Consider the following 17,765-nt stretch of genomic DNA (forward strand, 5'->3'; position numbering starts at 1 on the left):
ACTCATGTGAGTAGTCTTAAGAAACCATGCCCCCTTTTCTCTCACTGCCTGCGCGTGTGTCACATATGAATGTTTGTTTCTCGTAGGCGAGTCTACTTTCCTGTAAAATGATTTCAGGGCACAGACCAGAGTGCATGTCAGCAAATCATAAAATGTGTCAATCCAAGATTTCCCCAAGTCATCCGACCATTAATAAAGGCAGCCCACCCAGACCCATGGAATGCGGAACAATTAAAATTTAATAAACTAATCGAAGTCAATAAATATGTTAAAGTTAAGTTATCTTAAAGTAAGGGCCAAGTTTTCCTTATTAAACCCTATGCCTGCGGTACTTTTTCAAAGTCTGGCGATGGGATCTACGGCGTTTTGGGTTGGCAGATCTTAAGGTTCCCGCTCGAATCTGCAACTGACGTCGGCGACGAGATCCCTTTGAGCTCAGGACTATGCAGGTTACTCCATTGCTGGAACTAGAACCACTGCTAGCAGTAGTAGTAGTAGTAGTAGGAGTCGTAGTAGAAGTGGTCTGCCTCCACTCGCCAGATGGCTCTGCCCCATCATCGATTTCGTAATTGTCATTGCTCCTTCCCTTAATGATCTCGCCGTCGACACTGCGACTATTGAAGCAGATCTCCTGGGCGGTTCCACTGCTGCTCGAAGTGGTTGAGGAGGCGGTGGAGTTCAGCAGACTGGTGAGGTAATCAATCGTCACATTCGAGGTGACCACATCAAACAGAATCGAGCCGCCAATTCCTTTTGTAATACCAAGGGCAAATCCACTGAGTCCTGACAGGGCTGAGGCTAGCGATTTTCCAGCTTCAGAATCGTCACCTATTCCGGATTCCCTCAGAGCCCTCCGAAGTTCCCTTCCGGTCAAAGGGCGAAGAGCTAGGCGACGACCTAAAGATGATTACCAGAACCGGGTTTTTAGGTCTCAAACTTGTAGTCCAATTATACAGCTTAATTCCTATCCTTGAGTATTTCCACTTTCGCAACTCACCTTCGACACCTGCACTAATACAGGCGATGAGGATGATGAAAAGGCCAAAGGTCAAATTCCCGAACGACTTCATCTTGTAGACGATCTTTCGCGTAATCGCGTAGAAATCCAACTGAAACAGCCCACGGGTTCTCCTTCACTTTTATCTGTGACGAGAAGCCAAAGAAAGTTTCTAGTTTTGCATATGCAAATCCCCAAAATTCCGCAGAAAATAAACTAATTGAACCCCTGACTGGGCTGCGACCCCAAACTGGTTTTATGAGGTTTATTAATTAGACTAATTTGTAACCATACTCGTGCCTATTTCGTATAAATATAGTAGGTTTTTAAAGGTTTTTGTTCTCTTAATAATCGTATGACAAGAAAAATCCGATCAATTTTTCCAACAATATCTCGCTGATCGGTTTTAATGATTAATTTGTTATAATTTTGTCTCATATAAATATTACTTTTAGTTATTCTTAATATTTTTTAGAATAAAATGCATTAACTTCAGTTATTACCATAGTAAACCAGACAAGTTATATCTGAATTAGAACTGCCAGCGTTAAAGCAGATCTCTCTAACCGATCCAGTATTCGCTGAAACATTTGTCTCCTCAGCCTCTGTGATATTGGCTGTAATGACATCATAGATGAAGACCCCAGTTAGAGCTTTTCCTAAGCCTAGGGCGAAACCTGTGACGGCAGCAAAGCCACTGGATACAGATCGCCCCTTCGAGAGAGAATTTTCCAATTCTCGAATCTCTGCAGGCCTGAGAGGTCGCAATTTCAACTGCCTGGCTAAATGAGGACAGAAAATTCATTAGTTTATGTTATAATTTTGGTTAGATCATTATATATCTACCCATGGGACTGAAACTATATGAGTAATTCAAAAACACAATCAGGCCTATCAAGAGTAGCCTCGTCCACTTGTGGATGCTGCTGCTCATCTTGCTCCAGGGAACTTGCCTTGCCTCGACCTCAGCATTGATTTATATTTATGGCTGGGCCAGGTCTTTAGAACTCATTTGCATAAGCACTAATCACTGGCAAGACAGGCAATCAGTCATTCCACATGTACACATATGCTTATGCCTCGATACTCCCCTAAGCAGGCAGATTTCTTTATTTTTTTTTCTTTTGCTCATCAAGCACTTTCACTTTGGTTGAATATGAATATGGAAACTTGGCAAATGAGCAGAGCAACGAAGGCGAAAGCAATCTTGATGTGAGGTCGTCAGTGGGTATATATGTAAATATCTCCAAGATGGAACAACAATAACAGAGATTCTTGTGACCAGATGACCTGCTAATCGAACCGTGACACAAGGTGTTTCATGCTAAGGAGACCCAAAAACACGGGTTATGTAACCCATTTCTCCTTGGTATCTGACGTTTTATTAACTAGTTATTTCCCTTGATACCCTATTATATTAAAAGGCATTTGTAATACATTTTATATTATTAAACAGACTTTATATCATATCAAAGTTATATTTCAAATCAAATTTTACCTACTTAAATGTTATCATATTCATATAATCCTTAAAAATAAACCATAAAATGAGTCAATAAGGTATTCTCCGTATCGAATCCTTGAACATAACTTTCTCTTTTGCGTACCCTCCTCGTGTTGACTATAAATTCAGATTTCGTGGCTCAACGGAAGTATTAAGCTGATTTTATGGCTTACAACTGCATACTTAAATCTGTTTCCAGGCCAAACCAGATTCAGAATCAGATTCAGACTCAGACCCTGAGACCCAGGAAGGGAGTGTTGTCTATCCCATTTGGCAAGCGATACGCAGTCGGTCCCCGGGTGCACTTTTATTTGCCACGTACAAGTTGTGAATAGCCGGGCAAAGTGGGGCATAAAAAGTTTTAGTTGCAGCTTTGTCAGACATTTGCTTTTTAAAATGGCTTAAAGCTGACATCTGCCAATTGTCGGGGAAGTTTCTGGCTTTCTATTCCCCCTGAGCAAGTTTAAATGCCAAAGATATAATGGGAGTGGGAGTGGAAGAGCCCCCGCCCCCTCGCCACTCTTTATTTTTAGTGGACACTGAAAGTGTCAAGGCAAAGCAGCTGCTGCTGGGCAACAAGTGAAACGCATCCGATGAATGCCGAGCTGTCTGCGCACGCGAACAATGCCACATCAACACTATTCATTAGCAACATTATGAAGCGCCTGCCATCCCATCCACCCTACAATATATATAGACCTCTATAGTAGCCCTCCACTGCATCCACTCCTTGGGCATGCCCGATTATTTCTGATTTACGCCCTAGCAGCGGGCGTTGCGCATAACATCATTTGCAGCTCATTAATCAGTTCTGACGCACGTCGGGCTCCAGCTTCAGCTCGAGCACCAAAACCAGCAACTGAACCGACAAGTCGTCATGTGGCAAGCAAAGTTGCTGTTTCCCTGGGAACGTAATCGGATTGCCTGCCCTGAAAGCATCTCTTCGTGATTGGAAGGCCATCACCGATCTTTCCAGACCTCCGTTGCAAGCGCCGAGTATCTGATTTCATGCAATTAAAAATTGGTTATACCAAGTTAACCCTCATTAGGATTTAGTTTATGATAGCTTTACTATTTTGTTGCAAGTGCAAGTATAATGATTATAGAAAAAGATCAGAGAAGTACTACATTATATAGGGTATCACAGCATTGCAATGAGACATGATAAAGCAGGACAAAGTTATTTTTTCTCTCTGTACTTAAGTGCCCCTCTCCATTGTAATTACACCGGCTAAGCCGCAACCCTGGTGGGAATATTTCGGATAATATGAACTAATATACACCCAAGAAGGAGAACCTCCTTCAAATCTGGAATGGAATGGAATGCAGGGCATCTGTGCAACTTCGAGATTCAGTGCATGAGGTGAGAAGCTGCAACACAATGAGCAGGCACCATAATTTCATCGTTTTTTGCTGGTTTTATGTGGCACGGCTGAGTGGGTTTTATGGTGTGCAGCAGGAGGATGGGGATGAGGATGAGGATGCGGATGAGAATCGCGTCAAATGAACTTGCAGCGCGGAAAGAGAGATGGTGCAAAGATAGCGAAGCAAAGGAACAGGCGCATATTTCAGCAGCTGTGCGAGATAAAGCAGCCGCGATGATAACCCTTGACTATAAACATAATATATATATACAAAATATATATATATCTATATTACGTTCGCATAAAGTTTATGCATAACACAATTTATAAAAGCGTCAGGAAAGGAGTGCACTTATACCAGGGCCATTTGCTCGTTAACATTAAACGCCTTTGTGTGCAGGAGAACCGGAGGACTGAGGGCTTGCCTGTTATCACTGCTCCTTGATGGGCGGACATTCGAGCGGTTGATGGGCTGCCGCTTAAGGATGCTCGATATATCCAATCAATGCAGGCCCATTGGCGCCGTTATGGCCAAATACGGTTATAAGTTGCATCAAAAGTTGATGGCTCCATTGTGATCCTGCTCGTTTTATTTATGCCATGCGATTTATGGCTCCTCGAAGGGGTAGCACCACCTATCCCCCCGGTTTTAACCAACTTTGAGGAGGGGGTCAGCGTCTAATTGTGAGAACAAGAACATGCGTGGTCGGTCCGCTTGGGGGACTTGAACAGAACGTTAGTTAGCTTACCGTCATAAATCATTCTTTATTTCACTCACGCACACCACGACGCATGGCACAATGAATGGGCCAGGACATTAGCACCTTCTTGGCCAGCAAATCAAGGCCTGTGAGTGGAAGTGTGTGCGTGGGCCAGTAATTAATTATGGTGTTATTTAATTTAATTGTGAGCGGCATTAGGACGCACTCAGTCGAGCAAGTGCCTACAAATGAGTTTCTCACCAAACCCACTTGGCTGCCATCTTTTAAACTGATAAAGGCAAAGGTTATGTCTAAGAACTAAATATTATAATATAAAAAAAACAAGATTTAAGCTTGAAAAGCTCAATTTTCTCCTTTAATAATTTATATTTCTTCTAATAATATTTATAAAAAATATTCAACAGCTCCATAATTCCCAGAATACTTCTGTCTAGCTTTTTGATAAACATTTTTAACACATTCGAACATCTAAATTTGATTTGGCTCACTTATTGCCCTCAATCAAAAGATGTTTTTAGTGTCAAGGAAAGGTTGTCCCTTCTGTTGTTGCCGATTTTGCCCTTTGGAGTGTCAAAGTCGAACCGCCGACAAGAAAATTTTGATGGGGGTCATGTGGAAAACTGACTGGAAATTTACCATTTTTCCCATTTTCGGGAGATATGTTGGCATTTTAAATTAGCGTTAATTGAATCCATATGGACAGAGATTTGATTTCCCTTTTTTGTGATTCGGTGTTGTTTTACTTTTGGACATTTCAGTGAGTCAATCAGGCGGTCCATCAGCCAGTCAGCCAGGCTGTCAGTCAGGATGTGTGTGTGAAAAAGGAAGGAGTTGCCGAGTGACAAGGACAAATGGCAGGAAATGGGTGGAAGGCTGCTAGCCCTAAAAAGCACTGGTCCACGGCCCTTGAGCCAAGTCAATTTAATTCAATTGGATCCGATTGGTTTTGGTAATTGCCATTGTTAATGCAAATGTGGATGCATATGTTACTGGCTGTGCGTTCGGCTGGAAGGCGATAAATAATAAATACAATTTGCAAAAATACTAATTACCAGTGGATACTCTGCTATGCAGTAATTAAAGGGACTATGTTGGGTAAATAGTTACCATTAACTGATATGCAGGGTATTTGAGCATCATTCGGGCGATTATTTATCCCATTTGTTTCCTAGTTAAGTTCCCAGAGGTTAATCAGCCAGAAAATCAACAGTTGCGCATAAATAATTCCCTGTTCGAATTTATTTATGCCTGTGCAGTGAACCACAATGGTGCAGCAAACAATTTATTAACTGACTCCATTCCGTTTGCTTGTCATTTGCAACCATTTGACGTTTTTCCATCCGGACACAGCCTAATTAATTTTACACTTCTTCCCAGCTGAATTGTCCCTTGGCGGCGGCTGCGTAACTTTCTTCTTTTTTTTTTTTTGGTAGGGAATTTCATAAATATTTAATGCAAAATAATTAACAGAAGTGAGAGTCGCCGTGCGAAGGCGATGATTGATTGCCACCTGCTACCGTTTGGACAATCATAAAATTTCCGTTAATCAAGTTTTATTAATTAAAGACAACAAAATGCCGCCACCTTCCATCGCTGGTCCACATTTCTGTTAATTTCACCTTCCTTGGAAAGCTGTAAATCATTTCATACTATATATATCTGTGAAATGTCCCAGATCGAAGGGTTGAGCTCTGTCACCGGGCATTAACAACTTTTCCAGCTTGGCCATAATCCCTTGGATTTTGGTCTTTAATCCGACAGCTTTTCCACTTCTTTCTCGCAGGATGCTGAAATTAAATTACTCGCATTTTCACCAGTTTATATAATTTTTCCAAATTTACAAAACTAGTCACTGGCTGCCAAACCAATTAAATTGAAATTCAACTTTTCAATTAAATTGTTAGACAGTTTTTGTTACTTTTAGTTTATCCTGGTAAATGTTTTTAATGCGTTACAGTTGATTTATATATTTTATCGAAATGAAGCCATTTTATTTCATTTTTCTCAGAAACCGCAAAAGGAAGCCAAGGGTTATGGCATATCTAGTTACTGCAGCACTTTCTGTATTTGAACAGTGATTGCCTGGCAGTCGGAAGTTTCCAATAGAAGGTTCCTTCTTGTTTATGTTCAAAACATGTTTATTGTGTTTACCGCGTTTACACAGACTGCATACCGCAGGTTATTGGTAAAGGGAAATTGTCCATAAATTGGGAAAAGCACTTGTCAAAAGTTATCGCAAAAGTAATCTAAGTAATTACTATATTACTTTAATGGTTATAAGCCATTGGTGAAGGTTACCAAAAAGCATATTTATAATTTACACCTCTAATATCACAAATTTATGAACTTTCTAACATATAAAAACTATATATATAATATTTATATTGATTAATTGTGAAATAAAATTCAAATATTGGCAAGTTTATATACCTGTTCTTGATTTCTGTGAGAACTTGTAAGCCAGAAATATTATTTGAACATTTTCTGAAGAAAAAAAGAAACTTCTTTTAAAGAACTTTTACTTTACTTTTTATAATTATAATAGTTTTTAAACTAACTAAATATTTTAAAGTATTTATTCGCTCCTCTTTTTTTTGAGTGTACCTTTGAACCTCTTGGTAAGGGTATGCCTTTTTTCAGATTTTTGTAAATAATCATATGGCTAATATCTGAGCAAGCGTTTCCCTATGAAAGTGCCATCAGTTCTCAACCAGAAATCTGGCACGATGGCCGTGTTGTATTTCTTCCGTGAACCGAAAACAATATTCGACTGTGCTGGTTTCATTTGCTGTTTGCAGTTCATTATGGGCTGCAATGGATTCAGTGTTATAGGGTCGCGATTCAAGATCAACCTCTGGAGAAGGATATACTCCCTCTCGGTGGCCATTTTCGCCCTATTCGGTCTTTTTGGTTCCTTGCTGGCCCTTCTAGCAGCTGAGGATTTAAAAGAGCGCATTGAAAAGGCCGACAATCTTGTGCTGAGTATTTCAGTTTTGGAGTTGGTCATGTCCACCTTGGTCTTCTTGGGCACTGTATTGTCCCTGCAAATATCTGCACGCCAACATTTGGGAATCTATCTAAGATTGGCTGCCCTGGATGACAGGCTTGTAAGCCACTTTGGAGCCAACCTTAACTATAGAAAGATGATGAGGAAGAACATTGTTGTGCTTGGACTGGTCTCCCTAATATATATGGTGGCCATTAACAGTGCCGCCATCCTAGTGGGCAATGGTCACCGAGCTCTCTTTCTGCTTTTTGCCTTGTGCTATACAATAGTCACGGGAGGACCTCATTTCACTGGTTATGTGCACATGACTCTGGCCGAGATGCTGGGCATACGTTTCCGGTTGTTGCAGCAAATGCTTAGCCCGGAGTTTCTGAAATGGCGCTTTCCCCAGATGAATGTTCGAGAAATACGTATACGCCAGGTGGTGTCTATGATCCAGGAGCTGCACCAGCTAGTCCAGGAGATCAATAGGGTGTACGCCTTTAGCCTGTGGTTAGCCATGGCCCATGACCTGGCCATGAGCACCAGTGAGCTGTACATCTTGTTTGGCCAGTCCGTGGGAATAGGTGGAGGCGTCCAGCAGGATGAGGACAATGAGGAAAGAATCACAAGCTTTCGAATGCTGGGATATATTGCTCTTTGCATGCTGCCACCGCTCTACAAGCTCCTGATTGCACCTTTCTACTGCGATCGAACCATTCGTGAGGCAAGGAAACTGTCTTCGCCTCGTCGAGCAGCTGGACAATTGGTTTCCCGAGAAGAACTCGATGCGACCTTTAGTGGAATCTTTGATGGCTTGGAGGTTGCAGGCCAAGATTCAGTTTACCGGTGGCATGGATGTTGTTCTCAACCGCAAGATAATTGGCCTGGTGGGTTAAGTTCGGAATTCTTAAAGAAATAATTTAACTATTTTACTTTTGAACAGTTCACATCGATCCTGGTCAACTATCTGCTTATCCTCATTCAGTTCGCCATGACCCAGAAGATGGGCGAGCAAATCGAACAGCAGAAGATTGCACTGCAGGAGTGGATTGGATATTAATAAGTAAGGCTTTTTATAATATTAATCTATAACAGGAACTTTACTAAAAACAACTTATAGAACTGTAAGAAAATCATCTTAAAGTTTATCTTAAAGTGTTTCGAATTTATGGCCTACCCATAGGTAATATTTATCAGGGACTAAATTAATTTACTACGAGTGGCTCGTTAACATGGAAACTCCATAAATAAGTCAGCTTCCTTCACCCAACCACCATCTTCCACCTCCCAGATGCAGGCACCTTACGCCCAGAGTCCAGTGTCCAGCGCCGACTGCACCCAGGAGAGCCGACTAATGATTATTACGTTTGTCGTTTTATTTTATTTGAATTTTATGTAAATTTCCTTCAGGCGATGACCTGGGCAGGCGGCGGCTGTTTTATCAATGCAGTCCAACCCTCAGGTGAAAGTCCCTCCAAGGGGGAAGAGAAAGTCCCAGCTAATTGGAAGTGTGGGCATAAGGATTCTATTGATTTTTCTAGTCAATCAGAGGAATGTGCCTAGGCGGAAATAAATCAAAGAGTTTTCGGAAATGTCGTGGCATTGTGTTTTTCTTTTTTCCACGATGGAATGCGATGCGATTGCCAGCCATTTATACATTGATTTAATTCCGAAAATCAAAGTTGAAACACTCGCATAAGGGACGAAACTATTATGAGTATTCTCGAATGTTATTACCTCAATTTACGGCCGTCACAGTGGAAGCCGACTGCAAAAGGCGGACTTTGGGTATTTATGGGAAGGCGGCTTTTATGCTCGTCGTAACCATTGTCCTGGATATGACGCGTAATTGAATAATATTTTTTCGCTCTTCCTCCCTTTTTGCCGCATTCCTTTGCCGTATTCAAGTATTTTCGATTGGCATGACTGCAATCCTCGTGTATACTCGTATAAATATATATGTATGTATGGGTATGTATCCATTGGCATTTATACACAAATGCTCCGAGTGCCATATAATTTGCAATAATTACCAACAACGGCAATCCGCTTCGTTTTTGCCTTTCAAGAAATGTGTTCGAAATTATTGCATGCGACTAATTGAAAATTGATGGCGCCCACTTTCGACCAATAATTACCAGAATTATTTTTTCCCCAATAAAATATCGAATTTGCTTTGGCCATAGAAAATGCTGCATTAAATTTGGCTGACAATTGGTATTTTTTCGTAGCGGAAAAACCATTTACAAGGCAACTAAATATGCGTGAAAATATTATTTGACTTTAGCATAATTAGCAAACGATTTTTGCCACCAAATGTTATGGCAAAAATAATCAGATTGTTTATATTGTATTTAAGAGGCTTACTTTTAGTTTAACATTATTCAAACGATATGTTAGAAAACAAAATATTATAATGAAATTATAGGTATGTTTACTTTTTCAATCGAATTAAATACAAGTAAAGTAATGAGGTTGGTTTTGTGTTGGGAAATTAAAATGAGAGAGATAATAAATATTACCCTTTTAAAGATATTCACCACAACTTTTATTGCTTAGCAAAGCATTATCTCTATTTTACTAGAACCCATAAAACTTCAAGGTGTGCATAATCCACCCAAACCCCACTACCAAATATCCTTTTTTTAGTCCATGGTACATGGACCCTGCCTCATACATATTGTTCGAGGCGAAGAATGGAAAAGGAGAGGAGAAGCCCCAGCTCAGGCAGAGCTGACAAGCTTTTGTAATGTCCAAGCCAAAAACTCATAATAACGTAACCCGCTTTACTTAACTAACTCATTTAAAAGTTTCACTAATAGCACGTCACACATGCAGCACATGCAGCGTGTGCTTAGCCCAATTAAAATGTGGTCAGGGCTGAAGCTTTCACAACTCGCGAGCTGCCCGCATCAGCTGGGCAAAAAAAAAACGAACCCGAAATGAGGATGGGGATGGAGATGAGGATGAATCTCAGGCTGAGGCAGCATCTGCTTCGGTTTCATGCACAAAAGTCGCAGCAACAATGCAGAAATAGTTGAGTTTTTCACCTCCTTTCCTCGGCATTCTGCATTTTGCATTTGGCATTTTGGAGCTTAATTAGCAGACGTAGCAGGCGGTGACTTTTTGCATGAGGCGACTCTTAACCGTTTTCGCACCTGCATGAGGAATACAATGGCAAATGGCAAACGCAATGTGTTTACACCCAGGGATAAAGGATAATGCGAGCTGGCGCAAATTAGGGTTAAGTTGGCTGACAAAAAGGATTCATTATAATTATGCGGCCCAGCGGGTTGGCACAGACGCTTTCTAAAGGGAATCCGGTATCTCGAGGCATTTGTCAATAAGTTACTTTGCACACATCGTTTAATTAGCATTGTATGTTTGCCCTCTCTCCATATATAACTGTCATCCCGCTCCGCATGTGTCCTTCTATCTATATAGACAACATATATATCGTTCTGTCTGTCTGTCAAGTCAATCTACATTTATTTATTTGCATAACTTCCACTTAAAGTGTCAAGCCAAAGTTGAGATACATGAATCTTGGCCATGTTGTTTGCTCAGCATTTGACAGTCTCCGATTCGTATGCAAATATAATAGTTTCGTTACTCTTTCGAGAGGGAGTTGACGAACATTTAAACAGATTTGCTTTGGCAAATATTTGCAGCAGTGAGAGTTAATCAAAGACCGTTGAAATATCACGCATACGACACGTGCGCCGCGCAATGTGCATAATTGATGGGCAATCAATTAAAACTCAGTTTCTCAGTCTCGGGGAAAGGGAAAAAATGTGTACCACCGAATGCTGGCCACATCTTGAGGTTAAATCACTTCAAAAGCAACCATTGAATCGCCTTCGGGGACACATCGAATCGGTTTTGTGTTTGCATCTCGAATTTGGCATGCAAATCCACTCAATTAAAGCAATTTCAATGCAATTTTAACGTCTCAGGGATGTGCGTTACGGTGCTGGGCTTTAAATTAAAAATGCATTAAGTGCGAACTGTAGTTGCTGCATTCTGGCATTGTGCCCCCGCCTCTGGGCTTCCATTCCTAATGAGGCCAGACACAAACATTTGCCCACGTAATAAACATTTTACGACCGTGCGAGTGTTTATTTATTCAAATGCATTTAAAATAGCATGAAATGCCATAAGGAGGCGACACTTAACGAGCCCAAGACGAGTCTTACTATATAGTACATACGACCATATATATATATGTATGATCCCAGCGAGACGAGAACGCAATCAAAGACGACGGGCACGAGGACGAGAACTCTCCAGGCTGAAGCATTCGCCATGTCGCAGCGTAAACACTGAAGCCTCCTTTCACTCGGGGCAATGTCAAGAGCACCTGGCCCACTCACACGTGCTGAGGAGATAAAGCGGCGAAAGAGCAGGTGGTCCAGGTGGTGCTGTTGGGTCTTTTGGGTGCTGGCATCCATTAATGCATTTACTAGTCTTCGCTGCTCGCTCATTTTGTTTGCACAGTCCAAGCAAACGACTTTTCGAGTGACGCAAATGCAAGGCCATGGCTCAAAATAACACACGCACACACACACGTGAACACACACATTCACATGTCCTAATTCAAGTGCAAAAAAAACAAGCAAATTATGAGCAGTTTCTGCTGACTGCTTAGCTGGAAAATATAAAGGCCAGAGGCTGCACAAAGGTTAAGGGTTAAGGCCGCTTTTGACCAGTCATTCTGTCATTTTATTCAATTTTAAAGTTTTGCTTTAATCCCTGAAAGTTTCTACCCAAAGTAAGACACTCTAGATAAAATATAAATATTTATAGTTTTAAAGTTTAAGTATTGAGAAAAATAAAACGTATTTCAGTGTCCCAAATCCAAGAGTCTTTTAATTTATTATTTGAAAATAAAACACAACAGAATGACCAATTTAAGAGCAGCACATATTTTCTCGATTTTTTTCAAGATTATCTTCGGACATACGTTTTTATTTCGCATTTCTTGTCCGAGTGTGAAAAACGGCAAACCCAATCACCAATCAATTAAGCTTTGATTTAATGCTGCTGAGTCTCGGCAGAGCCAAGAGTTTCGCTTAAAATTCAAATGCCAATATTTTGAATTGCCAATTGCTCTCCTTGCAAGCCAAATTCATACGTGCTGCACACATGCTGCACCATTCAAATCAGTTGGCTTAGTGGCGGCCCAACCAAATCAAACCCGCTTAACCCAGGCCGTGGACCAAACAATGCCCTCGCCCAAAAATTCAGTGTCTATGGCCAGGAATCAGAGTGCATGCTACCATATACTATTTACACCCAGCGGAGTCCGTGGCCAACTGCAGCCTATCTCCATCGCATATGGGCAGACAAATCCCGGCATTAGCCTTGCATTTACACTTGCAGAAAAAGGTTACTAAGTAAGGCCATAAGTTTGCCATTAATCATATTTTCTTCATTATAATTAAAATTGAAATTAAACTGATTTGGTTTCTCTTCTACTATTATAATATTACACCTATAACTTTATTTCTCTCTGTGTACCAACAAAACGCCATCTATTGGCATTGCAGTTTGTCATGCGTGTTTCGCACAAAATGCGATCAGAGCCGACAAAGCGACAAGTCAGCGGCGCTAATTCGATTGCAATCCAAAGTAGAGACCGCATTTTGTGCCCAGCAGTCATGGCTTTAAACTGTCATGAAACAGAATTTGGCAATAATTTTAAGCATCAAAGCCACAGTCACTTTCTAAAGGAAATCTGAGACAAACACATCCGCCGGATGTCTATGCCAAAATCAATGATGAAGTCAGGTGTAGAAGAAATCGGCTCTCAAATAGACACACAGACTGAAATGCCAGTGGCAGAAGTGAAAATCGTTTTGTAATTTGAATTTGATTTTGGCAAACAATTTCGGAATGCGGAAATTGAAAGCGCATGCTGCGCGGAAACTTGCCTCCTTACGTAATTACAAGCGGGTGGCATCAGATAGAATAACAACAATGAAAGCTCTCCTCCATTGGCAGACTCCAAAAGTGTATATATATACATCGGCTATAGCAACAAGCTGCAAACGCGTTAAGAAAGTTTCGCGGTTCCGGCACTTGCCAAATTGACTGACAATGCACAAGCGCATATAAGAACGTATTCACCGACACAAAGTTCGCATAATGGCTTAGGCGCCATCCTTGCCGGCGCCCCTTCTCTTCTTTTGAGACACCCTCATCCATTTAATTGAAGTGAAATAACATTTTGTGTCAACGGTCTAACGAGAAGTTCTTCTCAATCCTCCCTCCTCTGCCATGGCAGTTCTAAACTTTTGCTGCAGCATCTGGCATACATTGCGTATGCGCAACATTGAAGCTCGCTGGATAGCGAAAATGTTTTGTGCCGCGCAAATCTGTTGCAGGGCGACCAACATGCAATTTGCAACATGCCCGGCAACACTCCATGTCCTCCAAAGGGTCTCCAAGTGGGTGAGAGTGCGATTGCGATTGCGTTTGCGAGTGCGTGTGCGTGTGGTTTAAGTCAACTTTAATTGAATCCCAGCCAAGATGACGCCAGATGTGCCAAATGCATGCAGGTTGGGAAAACAAATGAAATGGAATCCAAATGGCGGAGATCAACTAATGAAATCTAGATTATAGTTTAGCTGCAGGGACTTTTATTCACTGGAATGTTTTCAAATAAAGAATCTCTTTCTTTTCTTTCTCCAAAACATGAATATAAAAACTTGGGACTTGGGAAGTCAAATAGAACGGCGAACTTAATTTAATGTGCTCTTTTTAATACTTTTACAATTAAATATTTTTAATACTTTAAACATAAAAGGCCGTAAAAAAACTTATAGCTTAACTTTCCCAACTTCCGGAGACTAAATCAATTTTACGTAGTGTTTAGCTTTTCCTTATCGACTACCAAAAGAAAATCTGGCGGGAAATCTAAAACGAAATTCGTCTAAGGACGAGTGGAGGCATTAAATGCGGGGCTGCAAGTAGGTCATATATCTGGCTAGCAGTGCCAGCTGTCCTTGAGACAGTTTGCGCGCAATATTCACGTCTTCCGGTCCCCACCACTTCAATGCCGCTCCCGCAGATGTCGGCACATTTGGTCAAGCTTTGCATTTGACTTATGCTTTTTACGCCTTTCATTTTAATTCGTTTAAGCTGGAGATGCGTGCCGCACCCGGAGGAAATGTGGAAAAGGGTACCAGTAGCAGTACCACTTCCACACTTGCCTCATGCTGCACAGAAGCACATGTCCGAGCAGCTCTGCTCCATTAAGCTAAGTGCCGTGCGAAGAAGAAGGATCCTGTGCTCGCTGCAGGATATGCAATGCATTTGTCACTGCGGAATGCATTTTAGCAAATGTTGGCCACGCTTTCAAAATTACATAACACAAATACCAGGAGATGGAGATGGAGCTGCATGGCCCGGACATTGCTTTGAAAAAGGCACCAACTCCTGCTGATGGTGCTACAGTTTTTCCAGCTGCACTTTTAAAAAAGAAAATATAATATTTTAAAATGAATTTTATATATCTTGAAAGTTCTTGTTAGGCTGTTTATTTCCTATAATCCTATAATCTTCTCAAAATAAAACTGCAACTTGATGACAATACAAATATGGTAAGACTTTTCTCTCTGTGTAATGTTGCTGGTGGCGATGTTGCTGCTGGTGATGTTGCTTCAGCCTTTGTATGTTGCTGTGGCGGCAGCTGAAATTAATATTTGCACTCAAAATGCAATTTTCCAGGCATTTCCTCTCCTTTTCGGTGGTCCTGGCGGGATGAGTTGGGTGTTGTCACTTGTTAGAGCTGCTGTTGCCTCACGTACATGCCAGCCACTTCCGCCTTTCGCCGCCCGGAATCCCGCCCAGAATCTCCAGAATACCCTACACCCTACACCCCCACGTCCCCTGCCACTCAGCCACTCTGGCGTACTCTTTCATTTTGCATTTTCCGTTTAGCAGCGTGGGAAATGCAGCGCCGCGTAAATGAATTTGCCATTTCTCATGGCTGAGGGATCTGGCGGAGCTGGCCAGATTCCAGGCTCAGATGCGTGACATGACCATTTGTCAAAGCCAGGCTCACGGGCATCATGCTGCTGCACAGCCACATTAATAGTTAATTAGGCAACTGTTGGTGTTGCTGCAACATCGCGGCACCTGCAACAATAATTGCATTATTCATGGGCTGTCGCATGTGCGGCTGCTATTTGGAGCAACTCAATTTCATAATAAGTGAGTTTGTAATGCCGTAAACAACAGCAAAGCTGGGCAACAACAGCCGCCAAGTTCAAGAACTCAATTAAGCCAGGAACAAAAAGAGACACAACTGGCGAAGCTTGGAGGATGGAACATGGTTATGGGAGCCAAGGAAGCTGAGATTCCCTCGAGAATCCTGCGCTGCTGCCATCGTTAATCTTACATGCAAATTCATATTAAAACTATGCCCTTGCCCTGACTTCTTCTTCGTCGTCGTCTTCTCGCAACTGGCGCAGCACAAAAAAGTTGTTAATTTTGTATGCCAACTGTAAGAGTACTTTGAGCCCCTCTCGACCCCCTTGCCCTTTTAAAACTCAGCCACTGCATTGCGCATTGCTACTCGTTGCAATAACATTTTGTTTATTTGAACTTTTCTGCTGGTGGCGATGTTGAATGGCTGCACGAGGATTCCAACTCCCATGTCTGCATCCATCCCATATCTACAGTTGAGTTCTCCACAGAGATGAGCAGGGAATGATAGGGTTTGAAAGGATTGGAATTATTCAGTCAATAAGACACCGCTGAGAAAGCTAATTAAATAAATGGTTTATTTTAGATTCATTTTAAAATTAAATTCTTGGCTCATTACCTGCTTCTTATTTCAATTATTTGCAAACTCAATGAACCAAATTGGTTGCAAAAGCTAAAGTTTTATATTAAATATAAATACAAATAACTGAATATAATTCCTTTTAAATTCAACAACTCCGCTGCACTTTGGCAAATGCAATGTCAATGCAGTGAGTGGGATTTTACAGCGCGAAAGAGGAAGTTTGTCTCGCCGCCAGCCACCGAAAACAAACAGGTAAACACAAGTATGAAAAATGCTAATGAGCCTCTACGTAATTAAAATCACACACCCATATTTGCTAGCAGATCTACATACATCCAACATATGTACAGATGACACACAGGTGTGCAAATGCCGAATGAAATCCTCGCTGGCGGAGATGCAATTTCAACTAATTAGAATTTTATTAACTAGAAAACGGACAGATTGTTGGCAGCCTCATCCGAAAGCGAAAAAGGATACGGATAAATGAATTCCCGCTCGTTAAGGACTCGACTCCTCGACAACCAAACAAATATTGGCCATACCCAGAAACCATGTCAGATCCAATCTGCATAACAAATGGGAGCACGGAGCACCCGAAACCCATTTTCAAGGCCAAAGCCAGACAATCAAAAATGTATGCATTTCACCAAATATCGAAAACTTGCATAGGCATAATTTGACACTAATCCCCAAGCAGAGAAGACAATGAGCGGGATTCCCTACATTTTGGGGTTTTAGGATTTCCCGAAAATTCTGTCAAACCGCTGGAAATATTCTAAATTTTTGTTTGAAAATTTCAGATGTCATGCCATTTGTAAATTAGATTTTATTTTCGCCAACGCGGATGTTTTATTTTTAACAAAGCGACAGCATTAGCTTTGCTAATTGTGAGCTTAATATATACTAATTAAAGTATATGTAGAGCACATAGGAAATAATTTAAATGTGCAACTAAGTTAAGGCTTTTATTAAACAAAGGTTGAAATTAGTTTTTGGTAATTTAAATTTTCTTAAAGGTTACTTTTAGTTTATGTAAATCATTTTACATTATATATTCATTTCGCATACTATATAGAAAGTTTCACAAACTGATAAACCAGATTAATGTAGCGCATCCTGGCACAGTTTCAGTTTTCATAGCCGCAAAACACACAATCACACTGGCAGAAAGACAGGCAGAGATATGATATTATGAGCAAACTGCTATGCTCTCGTTCCTTGGCTTTTCCATATTGTAGGCAATTTTATAGAGTGTGTAAGAGTAAAAATGAAATACAAAAAAAAAACTAAGAGGAAAACAACAACAGGGCAACAAAAAGTATAAAAAATCGAGAAGAGGCGAAGGCAGCCGCAGCAAAGGCAGCAAATTCGAATGAAAAACTTTCTAATGAG

The 17,765-nt window shown here is 41.1% G+C and overlaps 2 protein-coding genes across 2 annotated transcripts; one reads left to right on the forward strand and one right to left on the reverse strand.

Annotated features, from left to right (window-relative positions):
* Window positions 1-221: 221 nt before the first annotated feature.
* LOC108108982 lies at window positions 222-1,120 on the reverse strand. The gene is made up of 2 exons (XM_017217238.2): window positions 998-1,120; window positions 222-897 (listed from the first exon to the last, which is right to left on the reverse strand). Exons 1-2 carry the CDS (start codon window positions 1,068-1,070, stop codon window positions 311-313), a joined length of 660 nt encoding a protein of 219 aa, XP_017072727.2. The 5' UTR covers window positions 1,071-1,120; the 3' UTR covers window positions 222-310.
* A 6,193-nt stretch (window positions 1,121-7,313) lies between these two features.
* Window positions 7,314-8,636, forward strand: LOC108109028 (putative gustatory receptor 57a). Its single transcript, XM_017217303.2, is given in 3 exon segments — window positions 7,314-8,309; window positions 8,311-8,463; window positions 8,520-8,636. Coding segments are annotated over 3 exon segments (1,266 nt in total).
* The last annotated feature ends 9,129 nt before the right edge of the window (window positions 8,637-17,765 follow it).

This window comes from Drosophila eugracilis, unplaced genomic scaffold, assembly GCF_018153835.1.
Source record: "Drosophila eugracilis isolate 14026-0451.02 unplaced genomic scaffold, ASM1815383v1 contig_1765, whole genome shotgun sequence".
Taxonomy (NCBI): domain Eukaryota; kingdom Metazoa; phylum Arthropoda; class Insecta; order Diptera; family Drosophilidae; genus Drosophila; species Drosophila eugracilis.

Coding starts and splice junctions, on each gene's coding strand:
- LOC108108982 (XM_017217238.2), bottom strand. CDS start 1,070: ATGAAGTCGTTCGGGAATTTGACCTTTGGCCTTTTCATCATCCTCATC. Junction 898..997: donor TATTAGTGCAGGTGTCGAAG/GTGAGTTGCGAA, acceptor AATCATCTTTAG/GTCGTCGCCTAGCTCTTCGC.